Source organism: Anoplolepis gracilipes, chromosome 10, assembly GCF_047496725.1.
Source record: "Anoplolepis gracilipes chromosome 10, ASM4749672v1, whole genome shotgun sequence".
Classification (NCBI taxonomy): Eukaryota; Metazoa; Arthropoda; class Insecta; order Hymenoptera; family Formicidae; genus Anoplolepis; species Anoplolepis gracilipes.
Window position 1 is genome coordinate 7,320,712 of NC_132979.1, and position 13,529 is coordinate 7,334,240.

The 13,529-nt window shown below is 31.2% G+C and overlaps 4 protein-coding genes across 5 annotated transcripts; 3 read left to right on the forward strand and 1 right to left on the reverse strand.

Annotated features, from left to right (window-relative positions):
* The first annotated feature begins 731 nt into the window (after positions 1–731).
* Positions 732–2,210, forward strand: Aph-1 (gamma-secretase subunit Aph-1). Its single transcript, XM_072901034.1, has 2 exons — positions 732–1,302; positions 1,401–2,210. The coding sequence occupies exons 1-2, from the start codon at positions 1,070–1,072 to the stop codon at positions 1,882–1,884; spliced, it is 717 nt and encodes a 238-aa protein (XP_072757135.1). The 5' UTR covers positions 732–1,069; the 3' UTR covers positions 1,885–2,210.
* Positions 2,211–3,121: 911 nt separating this feature from the next.
* On the forward strand, positions 3,122–8,159 carry Pigeon (gamma-secretase activating protein pigeon). Its single transcript, XM_072900077.1, has 10 exons — positions 3,122–3,271; positions 3,542–3,678; positions 3,754–4,075; positions 4,274–4,530; positions 4,746–5,908; positions 6,175–6,507; positions 6,730–6,944; positions 7,046–7,255; positions 7,332–7,403; positions 7,493–8,159. Exons 1-10 carry the CDS (start codon positions 3,214–3,216, stop codon positions 7,561–7,563), a joined length of 2,838 nt encoding a protein of 945 aa, XP_072756178.1. The 5' UTR covers positions 3,122–3,213; the 3' UTR covers positions 7,564–8,159.
* Positions 8,160–9,219: 1,060 nt separating this feature from the next.
* LOC140669886 (uncharacterized) lies at positions 9,220–11,881 on the reverse strand. 2 transcript variants are annotated; one of them, XM_072900079.1, is made up of 3 exons: positions 11,463–11,879; positions 10,886–11,081; positions 9,221–10,807 (listed from the first exon to the last, which is right to left on the reverse strand). In XM_072900079.1, exons 2-3 carry the CDS (start codon positions 10,927–10,929, stop codon positions 10,186–10,188), a joined length of 666 nt encoding a protein of 221 aa, XP_072756180.1. In that variant the 5' UTR covers positions 10,930–11,081; positions 11,463–11,879; the 3' UTR covers positions 9,221–10,185. The 2 variants fall into 2 exon arrangements, with proteins under 2 accessions (XP_072756179.1, XP_072756180.1); XM_072900078.1 differs by having other exon boundaries at positions 9,220–11,081; positions 11,463–11,881.
* A 203-nt stretch (positions 11,882–12,084) lies between these two features.
* LOC140669887 (calcium load-activated calcium channel) lies at positions 12,085–13,295 on the forward strand. Its single transcript, XM_072900080.1, has 4 exons — positions 12,085–12,342; positions 12,461–12,538; positions 12,639–12,958; positions 13,030–13,295. Exons 1-4 carry the CDS (start codon positions 12,282–12,284, stop codon positions 13,120–13,122), a joined length of 552 nt encoding a protein of 183 aa, XP_072756181.1. The 5' UTR covers positions 12,085–12,281; the 3' UTR covers positions 13,123–13,295.
* The last annotated feature ends 234 nt before the right edge of the window (positions 13,296–13,529 follow it).

Here is a 13,529-nt window from a genome sequence, read left to right on the forward strand (position 1 = left end):
ATATTAATAAATAAATATTGAATAAATTCGATTAATATAGAATCTACATAAAATTTATATTTTTTATGTTATAGAAATCTTTTTACTATATTTAATATTTTTCATCCTTTTTTCTAAAAATTCTATCACAACATTCTTAATAATAATAATAATAATAATATCATTTAAAGCTTGTATCAGAAACTTTAAAAATTGAAATGTAATCAACTAGAAAGAAATTACAAAGAAATTTTACCTGTTTTATTTTGTCCTGATTTGTCAAAAAGTCAAATCTTTAATCTTCTATGTACTCTTTAATATAATATATCTTCTGTCACAATGAAATATATATATGATTATGGCGTAAGGGCTATCGCGCACAAATTGACACAGTTGCAAATGCATCATAGCATAAGAAAATTGATTGGTCTATTTCTTTATACATTTGCTTATGTACCAAATGTACCTATACAAATTTGTTTGGATTAAGACTGTCTGGACTAAAGCTTTATTGTCCAGGATAATAGAATTTGATTCGAGGGATCAGTCCGAGAAATGTGTAGCCAATAAAATTGCTGCTTTTCCATGAAAGCTGATTGGTTATATTTCTTGAAACTAGATGTCGGACGATTCTTGGATCATGGAAATGGTGACTTAACGCTCAATACCCATTGGTTCAGACAGATAGCCCTAATAGCGTCTGCTAGGGCTTATGCTTTTACGCATGCGCGAGATTTGTCAATTTGCAACATTGCAGACTGCAGCAGCTGCTAAAACTATCTTCGAACATATTCAATATCATGGTACATATGAACCAATTTCATTATCTCAGAGAGAGTGAGTGATTTTAATATGAAGTTTTTTATATGTTTTTGAAACAAATTAATATAATTATTTGCCAAGCTTGAGACTGCGCACCTTATCGGGAAAATAAATGCCGATAAGAGGGAATATACTAGCCGTACAAAGGCTTCTTAGAATTGTAAGCGTTCGCCAATGCTGACATTTGACGAGAAATTAACGAAAGGAAAGAGATCATTGTAACAAAAGTATTCGCATCTCCGGGTCGCGACCATAAAGAAAAAAAACCATGACTGTTATGGACTTTTTTGGTTGCGCCTTTTTGGCTTTTGGCCCGCCACTAGCTATGTTTACGTTCACCGTTGCTGCTGAACCCATCAGGATAATCATACTGATCGCCAGCGCCTTTTTCTGGCTTATTTCATTACTGTTGTCATCTGTACTCTGGTATGCCGTTGTTCCTCTACAGGAAAACCTCGCATTTGGATTGGTATTTTCTGTATTGTTCCAGGAAAGTTTCAGGTAATTTTGACATTTCCGATTTAATTCAGTTGTATTTGATAAAATCATATATTTTATATGCATATATAAAATTTATCATTTGTTTGATATTTTTAAAGATACCTGCTTTACTGGGTACTACGCAAGGCCGAGAGAGGTTTGGAGAAAGTTACAACAACGCACGTGGCAGATAGCAGACACATATTTGCTTATGTGTGCGGTTTAGGTTTTGGCTTCATGAGTGGTGCCTTCGCTTTAGTTAATGTCCTGGCTGACGCAGTCGGACCTGGTACAATGGGACTCTGGCAAGGCAGCGAATACTTCTTTATCATATCAGCTGCCACCACACTGTGCTTCATTTTACTACATACATTTTGGGGTGTAATCTTCTTTTCTGCACTGGACAAAAGAAATTGGGGACACATTATCTGGGTGGTTGGAACGCATCTGTTTGTCTCGTGTATGACTTTGCTCAATCGTTATCAAGCGTATGCGGCCAGTCTTTTGTCTGCATATATAGTATTAGTGATAACAACTGCACTCGCGTTCAAAATTTCAGGTGGGTGGATGCAAACTTCAATTCTCTATTTCCGAAGAAACTGAGAGCTTATAAAAGTTACTTAATAATATATGATTGATTAATAATTCCATCTTTGAGCATTGTAATAAAAAAACATTCTCTCCATTTACGTGCTAGTCTTGTAAGGAAATTATTCTTTGCTTTATTATATAATACCTTTACATAAGAATGCGTTTAAAAAAATTAGCATACTTTTTTCAAATTATTAAGTCCATAGGATATGAAATGTAGATATGGAATATTGTTGATAAATATTGTAAGTGAATGGTAAATTTTGTAGTGCTGCTAAAACAACATATTCTGCTGAATTTTGTAAAAAAATATATTTTGTGCATATCATTGTATGATATTTGAAAAATATTTAAAAATATGTATCTTGACATGAAATTTCCGTAATTTTTTTCTCTAAAAAATTTCTAAATATTTTTATTAAGTTATCTATTTCTTTTAATTTATAAAAGCATTATAGACGAAAACAAAATAGCATTTTAATCTGAAGCATGACATTGAAGTGTATATTTTTTCCTTGTGTGTCCGAAAAGAAAAAAAAAAAGGATTAAAATATATGTATAATTACATGTCATCCGTGTGTGTGTGTGTGTGTGCGTGCGCGCTCGCATGTATATACATCTATAATGTATAATTATTATTAAATAAGATATATATTTGTGCATCAATTCGCACCCTAAAGATGAATTCCTTGGCTAAGTTAAATGAAAAAAGTATAAAGTCGAAGGAATTGTCTATTAATCTATGTATATAAATAATAAAAAAAGAAAGCCACCGATAATAACACACACATAAAACAAATATTGTTACCTATATTTCTTGAGATTTAATTAATTTAATCCGCTTACTACATTTTGCAACGGTTTATTGTTCAGTTTACATTACATTTCATACGACAATAAAATAAAAATTTTTGTACAATACAAGTATGTGTATATTTATTACCTCTTCTAAAGTGCAAGATATTTTTATGTAACAATATATGTAATAATTATAATTAAAATCTCTTTGTATCATTGTTTAGTAATAAATATATATATATTTATACAAGGGGTATCCATAATAGTTCCGTGTACTTTTCAAATTCACGCAATTATGGATTCAGCACAGACATGAACCAACCATCGTTTTACCATGTCATCGAAATGTAGAATTGGCCATGTAGTTCCACCTGCTCTCAAAATGTATCTAGTTGACGCCACTAGCATATTGCAAGGAACGTAGCCTCTCTCCTGCTTCTCTCTGTCGCTCTGTGAACTGCTAACATATATGTATGTGCTGTCGAGAAGAATTTTTTAGAACATAAAAACATATTGTATTCACAAATAATTTCTCTAATAGATATGGTAGAGAATCTCGCAGCGAAATTATGTTTACTACTGTCGGAAAATGTCAACGCAGGTGATTATGAATGAATTAAATGACTATTAAAAATAGAAAGTATAACACATATCAGGAAAATATTGATATATATGTGCAGTTATTGTTATATTAAAATATATGTATTTTATAAATATATATATATATATATGTAAAATTTTATATATATATATAAAATTATATATGTAAGCATTTAAAATATAAAAAAATATTTACAATTTAATAAATGATTTTATATAACGACGTCTTAGAATTGTTTAGAAAAAGAGATAATTTTCTTTGCCTTTTCAGCCGAACAATGGAAGCTACTGGGACAGGAAAGAGATGGTTCGATACTTATTGGTTGGGTGGAGGAATCAGAGCAAAACAATGTACATACATCATGTACCATAATCGGCCGTTACGACCAGATTAACAATAAATTACAGGTAAGAATGATAAGAAAACTCCTATTCATATTGTGTAAAAATATTTTTAATATATGACTTTGATTGTATATTTAGATATTACACCGCTTTTCGGACGTATTAAATATCGTTCAAGCTACAGTCAACCAAAGTCATAGTTTATTAGGATATGTGACAAAACAAAAGGATTACTTGGAGGCAGCAGATTCCTGTGAAAATCATTGTTCAAATAACGTTAATGCAACCGATGAACTTTGCAGAGAATTCTACAGAGTGTTTGTTGTTGAATTGACAACTGACGATACCAAAATACATAATTTAGAGTTAGAGAGGTCTAAACAAGTGCGGATACAATTTTTGTATAGAGAGAAAGAACAGTTAGATATAGACAAATTTTTGGTGTTAATACATCACGAATGTAAGTAAATTTTACAAGTGGCTACTTGCGTACATTTACATGATATATACTTTGATTAAATTTTACAATTACTTGGGAGAATAGAAAGTTAGAGAATTTAAAGTTAAAATGTACAAGTCAATAAATTTGTGCTTCATTTATTTATTATAATAATTTTCTCGATATGTTTTTATAATTTACATTTTATATCTGTTTAAGGTGTCATGACATATACCGTTCAATTCGATACATCTGTCAATGACATAAGATCGATTAAAGAATTAAAATCTGAAATACTTGTAAAAACCTTCATATGGGCTCAATGGGACATGATTAATCAAGTTCTTTATCATATACATCACCGACGAATACCCGCGAGTATAGTTACCGAGAACGATAATGAAAATAATTCCAAATCTTCGAAACCAACACTCAGTGGTCTTCAATTTCATGATGATTTGCCTCATGAAACAGTGGTGAGTATTTTTCTATGGTGAAAATAATCTCAATTATCTCTCTACATTTATGTGCTTTTGTAATACTAACATACATATATTGCTAATATAAAAGAAGTTGATTAATATACTAATAAATTTAGTATGTCTAACACATATGTCTGCTAAATCAAACTTTGTAGCAAAATGTGCACGATATACTATGTATTTGCGTAACATTTGTTGTATCTTTTTAGCTGAATATTCCATTAAATTTACCGCTACTGTCACCGTCCTCTAATTGCGGGACTTACGAGGACGACGTAATACCCCTACGAGTCCACGATTGTTCCTTAGATCTCATAGTAGTGTCAGATACTAAGGGGATGGTCTGCGTTTGTCACTACTATCTTTATCGCCCCGTCCAGCCGCCTCAACATGTACTTAACTCCCTGAACGAGTCCAACACGGTGCATTTCGCGTATTCGGTGACGCTGTTGCATCATAGCTGCGTGATCCATTGCGTTATACCGGGTATAACATGGTCGCGTGCCAAGCTGATGAGACCAACCTTCGCGATCTACGAGACCCATCACATGATAGTGTTCGTGCCGGGACTGTTCGCACATCTTCTCGAGATCGGTGTAAATCATGAGCCCTGCTGCCACATATTATGCGGTCCACCACCGTCGATATCTGCCCGCGTTTCCTACCTGGTACCGTTACTCGACTTGGACAGTACTAACAAAGGAACGAGAAAGAACTACAGTTCGGACAGCAAAAGCGTCGGTTGCTCGGATGGAAACGGTTCATTCGCGAATTCCAGCAGTATACTAACGATAGACTTGCCTACTCTGGATCTCGTCCCGTTGACAATTCCTCCGGACTTTCTCGTCGAAGTCTTTCGCAAAGAGATCTCGGTCGAGATTCGTCTGGGAATACTCCACTATTTTCTCTGTCATAAAAACGACACGGAAGTCATCGCGGAATTGATGTCTATTGTCGCGGAAAAGCCGCGCTCGTTAGACATCCCACGCTTTATGCAAGAGATTCTTATAGGCGGCTCTTACACGCTAGTGCAAAAGAATCTTCTCGCTGATACCATTCCATTACTATCTCTGTTGCCGGTCACTACGATCGGTGATTACATGACATTTGACATAAAGATGAACGACTTGGACATTACGCTGAGCCATGAGAAACTCTGGAACACGTCGGTGATGTTGCTCTCGCCACAGCAAAGGCTCGTTCCTTATCGTAGCGATTTATGGACTAGGCTGTGGGATCAATTGAGTAAAAATGGTGGCGATAAACTAAGATTCAAACCTAGTCATATCGCGGAGAAGCTATTAGTCTCTTTAGCTTGTTATCAACCAGAGGCCTTGTCCAGATGCAGCACTCCAATGTCTCCAAGTGGAGGGTAAAACAGAATCGTCTTGTATTCTATTCTATCCATAACTAATTGCATGCATATATTATGTAGTGTGAAAGTAATGCAAATTCTTAAACTGCTATCTGCTTGTTGCTATTTTTCTACATCAATTGGATTGCATATATATATTGGAAATACACACACACATACACACATGTATTTATCTACCATTTAACTTGCGTAATTTAAAAAATTTTTAAACAAAATATTTCAGATGTTTTTTTTCACAATAAACAATAAACGATGACGAATAGATTTGTTGCAGTACCGCTTGGAGACTTCATGGGTAATCGGAACATCAAGTTGGATTCGGGCTTACCATTTAATGAGACTGAAAGTTGTACCGCTTCCAAGCAGGAGCATATCGTCTCCGTTAATTTGCGTGAACTCTCCATGTATCTTCTGAAAAATGGCACGCATACGTCAACTATGCATACGCGAGGCTCTTGCACCCCGTTACATGTTCATGCCATGGCCACAAGATACGTAGCTGCGCAATTGGAAGCTTCGCGTATTTTGTGTCAAATACTTTGCAGAGCGGCCGGCGTTGATCCAAGAATTGAGCAAGAACGTGGCTTTAATCTCGTGTACGAGATTATTACATACAATTTTAGCATTATAAATTAATTATTCAATTTCGATATTCAGTGTAAAAATAATGTAAATTTATAACTTTTTATAGGAGTTACATTTTAAAATTTTCTTTTATCACATAAATTCCTGTAGTAAAACTTGTCATTCATTTAATTAGTTCATACACACGTTGTTGTATCCAGTATTCTCACTTCATGTAATGTTACTTTTTACAGCGATCAGTTGGACGAGGCTAGACGATGGCTGCTGTTTATGCTCTTGCAACGATACAGACACGCAATAGAAAACATCGCATTCCCAGCGCCACAGGGATTCGCATCGTTTTTCACTTATCTCGGCTATCGCACTCTCAAATACTCGATGTTTCTGCAATATGTCGAACGTTCGGTGTTTGAGCTCCAAGTTGATGTTACCAAGATTATTCTAGCCGGTATGTCTATGAAAAAAGTTGCATTATTTACAACTAACATTTCTTACAAAGCAATTCAACTAAAAGATTATATACTCGTAAACTGATTATCTTCTGTTTAGACATAAGCGATACGAAAGAAAATGTCGTTCAAAAATTGAAGTTGTTGTCCTTCTTGCCGAGATCTCGCGCGAAGAGACTCTTGAATCAATGGCTGCATCCAGTTAGCTTAATGCTGCGAGCCAGAGAACATTCCGCTAATATTTTGTGCGGTGAAATATCTCAGAGTCGAACTGGAAGTCGAACTTTACAACACCGTAATCATCATAACAGTGAGTTTAAAGAGAATATACGAATAATCTTTCAATAAATACGATCTGACTCATGATACCTGTAAATTGTTTCCAGGTTTGGCAGCATTTCCTTCAGCAGATCGTTTATCACCATTAGATACTTTTCTGGATTTGCTCACGGCAAAAGGTACAAATTAATTCAACAATATTTTTGCTTAATATAATCCAGTATATTGTATTTAGAGCATTATTAAATTGAAATCTTTTATTTTTCAGCTAGTCTTGCAGAATTGGATTTTGGTTTATTAATAGAAGCAACAGTAACATCTACAGAGGACTTTCTCTAATGGAAAGTAAATTTAGTACTTGTAATCACCAAAAATATTAAAAAAGTAGTGATTGATTTAATAATCACTAGGTAATCGATTATAAATAATAATTTTTTTACTCTAATTACTTTAAATTTTTATAATTCTCTAATCTTTTTAAAATATAAAAAGAAATCATAATTAGTCATATTTATAGATACATATTTATAGTCATAAATAATTGTTATTTCAATAAGAATTCTCAAAGCAGCAATTGCTTTTGTAATTTAGTTAACCATGTAACCATCAATGATTTTAAAATTTAATGTCGATAAGCAAAATAAGTAACAAAAATCTATTCAGCAAATTTAATTCAGTATTACATATTGCAACTGCATTCATAGCTAAGGTTGTTGCTACTTCGTATAAAAATAATGACAACATAGCAATTTATAAACATTAGAAAGCATCTGTATTTATTACTATTCTATGTTTTTCTTTTTTTTTTATTTGTATTTTTTTGTGTATACATACATGTTATACATGTCTCTATGTGAAGAAAAAAAAATTGTATTAACATTGTATTAAATAACAATATTAAATTAAATATTTCTCTCTTTATATCATGATGCACAACTTTTATATAAATTTGTAACATTACACTTATTGTTAGTATATATCAAAAATATATGATATAATAAACTAATATTTCTAATTGATGATATATATGTATATATTTATAATATATAATTAAACACATATAATAAGTTCATAGTATTTCTGTACTTATCGGACAATTGTGGATTTAGCACGGACACGAACCAATCGGTGGTCTTACCATAGTACTGGTAAGTAGATTTAGCCATGTAGTTCTGCTCTAAAATTAGATGCAGTTGGCGCTAGTGTCCTATAAAAAAAATCGTCTCACGAGGAACGATGGCGTTGGCGTGGCTTCTTTCAGCTCAGGTTTCTCTTTAATATAACCTGCATTTATTTACGTCCGAAATATTGAGAAATATATCCAGTGAAAAATACAATAGAAAATATAATAAAAGATTAGACCAAACACATGGAATTGTAAAATGTTTCTATGACTGTAAGTTTCTCTTTTCATAACAATAATGATTTTTACACGCACATATTTCAAACATTATTTATGTCTATCATTTTTCTACATATAATGTTTGGATATTTATAAACTATAGGTTCTTGTTAAGATCAAATTATGGCAAACATCACTTTGACGAGCGAGCAAACGAAATTTTTAGAAGAATGTGAAGAAGAGTTTAAAAATCGTTACACAGAAGAGGACAGTGATTTTATGAAGATGAAAACGCAAGAGCCAAAGAAACCGCCAATCGTGGATCCCTGGTACACTAAACCGCGTAGACATGACTGGTCACGTCAACATCAACATCAAAATCATAATAGACGTAATCATCATTGGGATCGTCATAATGAGAGAAATGAAAAATGGGAACGACATTCTGGTAGACACTTCATGCATCATCGGCAAAAGATGTATTAAGACACAGTGACACAAAAGCACAGACTTGAGTAACACATGAAAATTGAACTTGTAATTTTCATTATTTATACTTATTTTTCATCAGTGATAAAGCATTTTTAATTCTTTAAGTTTATATGAGAAATAAATTTTACATCATATTTTAATAATACTGAATAATTCTATACTTTATTTTCATTATTTGTTGTCCAAAGTAATTTTTAACATTATATTAACATTATACTAGTCATTTATGTAATTTTCTTACACACTAAAAAATTATGGGTACATTTTTCAAAATGGGGTTGCGATATCAGTTTATAATATAAGATAAATAAAATTTTAAATAACATATTTTATTAATCAATAAGAAAAATACGATATTGATATATGTAATATTTATCTTCTTAAACTTTTTATATAAAAGATGCACTTTTAAAAAGTGCTGACACAATTCATGAAATAAATAAATAGAATATACTGATACAAAAACTAATATTGAGATGAAAATATGAATACAAATTTTTTCACACAGTATTTTCTTTAGACCAAGATTAAATGGTTTTACTTTTATCACACTTTTACTTGCATCTTCCTGCTGCAAAATAAAATTAATATACACTAGAGCATTTTAGGAAAAGAATAATTTTAAGATAAATTTACAATTTCTATATTCTATTAAATTTCTATCAATTTCTATTCTAATAATGTATGCACAAAATGTTGCTATCTTTAACTCATCTCTTCACTTTAATGTTTTTGTGGCAAACGTGACTAGTTGAAGAATATAAAGAAAAAATTCTACTTTTAAAAAACAACCAACTTGAAATAAAAGAAAATCTATAAAGAAAATCGATTATATAATAATCTCTAATAAATCTATTCATCCTATAACTACAACAAAGCAGTCATTTAATAATCAGATCAGAATTTGATCTCAATCAATTGTTACATGTCCTTGATTAAAAATTGGCATAAAATTACCTGTCTGATAAAGGATACGAATTTAGAAAATAAAGAATAAAATAAAAGAAGATAGAGTTGAAAGAATACAATTTTATAAAAACTATAGATTGTGCCAAGTGTAACCGTGTTTTCAAAAAAAGAAAATTGTTCAACTTCCTACATAAAAAAATTAAATAGATAATATATTCTCAGTCTTTCAAAGAAGGAGGGGGAGGAGGAAGAAAGGAAGAAGGTGCAATTGGAACCTTTTTGAGGATTGCAACTTTTTTCTTTGAAACTTGGGATGTAATGAATCCTAATCCTCTTCGACCATGCGGAATAATTAGTTCCACTGGTTCTACACGACCTTGATCATTTTTTCCAAGACCTTTTCCTGGTTTGTATCCCATTTTCTTCATCATATTTTGAATTTTTAATGCATGTAATACATTGCTTTTGTTCTCATCAATATGTGCATTGTTTGCTGTCTCAGTTTCTCGAGTATTTTCTTCCTTTATATTATCAATTGCATCTCCGCTATTTGATTTTTTTCTTTTAGCCTTATGTATATAATGTCCTAATCCTTTTCGACCACGTTGAATAACAGTTTCCACTGGTTCGACACGACCTTGATCATTTTTTCCAAGACCTTTTCCTGGCTTGTATCCCATTTTTTTCATCATTTTTTGAATTTTTGATGAATGCAATACATTGTTCTTGTTTTCATCGATACGTGCATTGCCTGCTATTTCAATTTCTTCAGTATATTTTTCCTTCTCTGTGTTCTCAATTGTATCTTCGATATTCGGCTTATTTTCTTGAGTCTTGTGTCTGCACAATATATTTTCATCATGATTCTTACTGTTTATTTCTTTGTGTTTTAATGTATTTAATGTTTTAATACTATACTTTTTGTCAATATCATTTTCAGAGCAGGAGGATTGTCCAGACATCTTCCGTTAATAATTTAAACACAACAATTGTTGTTATCATAAGACATTATGTTATGTATCTAAATCAGGCATTACCTGAATAATAAAAATATTATTAAATGAATCTGTTGTCCTCAGTTTTATATCTTCACTACTCGAAATATTATCTGTACCTTAAAAAAAAAAAATTAGTAGAAATTTATAAAAAAAAAGTTTCTTTAAATTTAAATATACAAAAAGAAAAAAAGAGGAAGAAAATAAATGAAATCTATATCTTGTTTGTAAATTTCATTAAATATAAACAGATTTTCAAATTTATAAACAGAGTTGACAGAATTTGTTTAAAATATTCAGAGATGATTATAAAAAAGGATTAATGCAAAAATATATCTTTAATTTCAATAAAATTTATAGGTAGGATGAAAAAAAGCTTTTCTGTAATATATAGAGATCAAAAAGTACAATTATAAATTTCTAGAGTTTATGATATCAAATTTAAAAAATCTTAATAAAAAATCGTGTACAAATATAAATATTTTCAGATTAATGCTTACTGAAGACTAAACTGTAGTGGTGATAAGATCACGATCAGTCTGCTATAGTATCACTTTACTTATAGCTAGTCTTTTTTTACACATATTTCTTTGTTTTAAAACATTTGTGGTTCACTAAATTTATGTGTCTGATAAACATCTTGCAGAGTCAAAGTAAAAAGTGGGACACAAAAGTACTTGAACAGTATATCGGATCAATTCAAGGGAGCTTGTGAAAAAAAACTTTACAGATCCAATAGTACAACGGTAAAAATATTAAGATACAGCATCTCCTCCCCTTATAAAGTCAAAATTATTTGACAAAGAGACTGAAAAGTGAGAGATGCAATCACACACACACATCATATGATAGATGTACAAAATGTAATGCACGTGCAATAGAGCCCCTTATTTTGAATTCCGCTATTCTAATTATGAATAGAGAGACTTTCAACAAACTGGAATCCCCTCTTTTGCACAAGTACTGATCGTAAACCATAAAGATATAAGAATAGAATGCGCGAATCCTATGTTCTAAAGTCACTGTAATCTAGTGACTTTAATGCATATCCATAGAGATATTAGAAATATCTCTATGGATATAAGCAAGTATGTACATATCTATGTATATTCCTAGATCCGTATCCGTGTATACAGTATTCCGAATCGACACGTGACGTGTGTAGTGTCTATAATTTGACACACGGTGTTTTTAATGACTCGTAAAGTTTGATAAAATAGTGATCCTTCCTAATTCTTGATCAGGGTAATTTTTTAGTAACAAGATTGATTATTGTATTACATGAACTAATAAATATAAAAATATTCATTCTTGCAAAAATGTGGGCAGACACTATTCTAATTGTATTTATCAGCATATGTACGGCGTTATTGGGCGAAGGTAAAATGATATGAATTATTTTACATGCATAAAAATAAATAAATAAGTTTGAAAGAAAACGCATATATAAAATGCTTATCTTGTTTTAATGTATCTATCTGATGCGTATTGTTTTTAGGATTAACGTGGTTAATGGTGTATAGAACTGAAAAATATCAAAAATTGAAAGCTGAGGTTGAAAAACAGAGCAAAAAGCGTGAGTTTACAAGAAATTTCTGCTATGCACTCAAGAATTACATACATACATATATATATATATAATACAAAAATCTATATGAAGTTATTTTATTTGTTAGTGGAAAAAAGAAAAGAAGCGCATGGCGATTCTTTAGACAAACAGCAGAAAAAGAAGATTGAACGAGAAGAGGAAAGGCTGAAAAATAACAATCGTGATCTGTCTCTTGTGAAAATGAAATCTATGTTTGCAATTGGATTTGCATTTACGGCGCTTTTAAGTATGTTTAATAATATATTTGATGGACGAGTTGTTGCCAGATTACCGTTCGTTCCAATCAGCTGGATACAGGGTTTGTCGCACAGAAATCTCCCGGGTGACGATTATACAGAATGCTCTTTCATATTTTTGTACATATTATGTACCATGAGTATCAGACAGGTAAATCTCATTTATAATTTTGTATTTTATATATTAGTTTGCAAAATATTTTATATATCTTTGATTTTCAGAATATCCAGAAACTACTTGGCTTTGCGCCATCCAGAACTGCAAGTAAACAGAGCGGCAGTATCTTTGGACCGCCACCTCAACAATTTAAATAAATTCATGTTTGAAACAGAAATTGTTATTGACGTTTATAGAGATTTTTTTGTACATTCTATTGCTCAATTCTAGACATTTACTTTTATGTCCAATTAATCTTTATAACATCAATTTTTGTTTTGTATTCCATATTGCGAATTATATTTAACTAGTGTTTTCAAAAACTATCCTTTTTTTCTGAACACTTAAATATATAGATAAAATATAAATATATAAAACTATGTATAATATATATAAAACATTTAAATATATTATTGTATTACCTATTGAAATACATTACATGGAATTTTCGTAATTTGTGAAAAGTAAATTTAATTTATTAAAGTGAAATTTAATTACATTAAAATTTAATGAAGAATAGGAGGATAAATTATATGGAATGTAAACTTCAGTTTTGTATTTATTG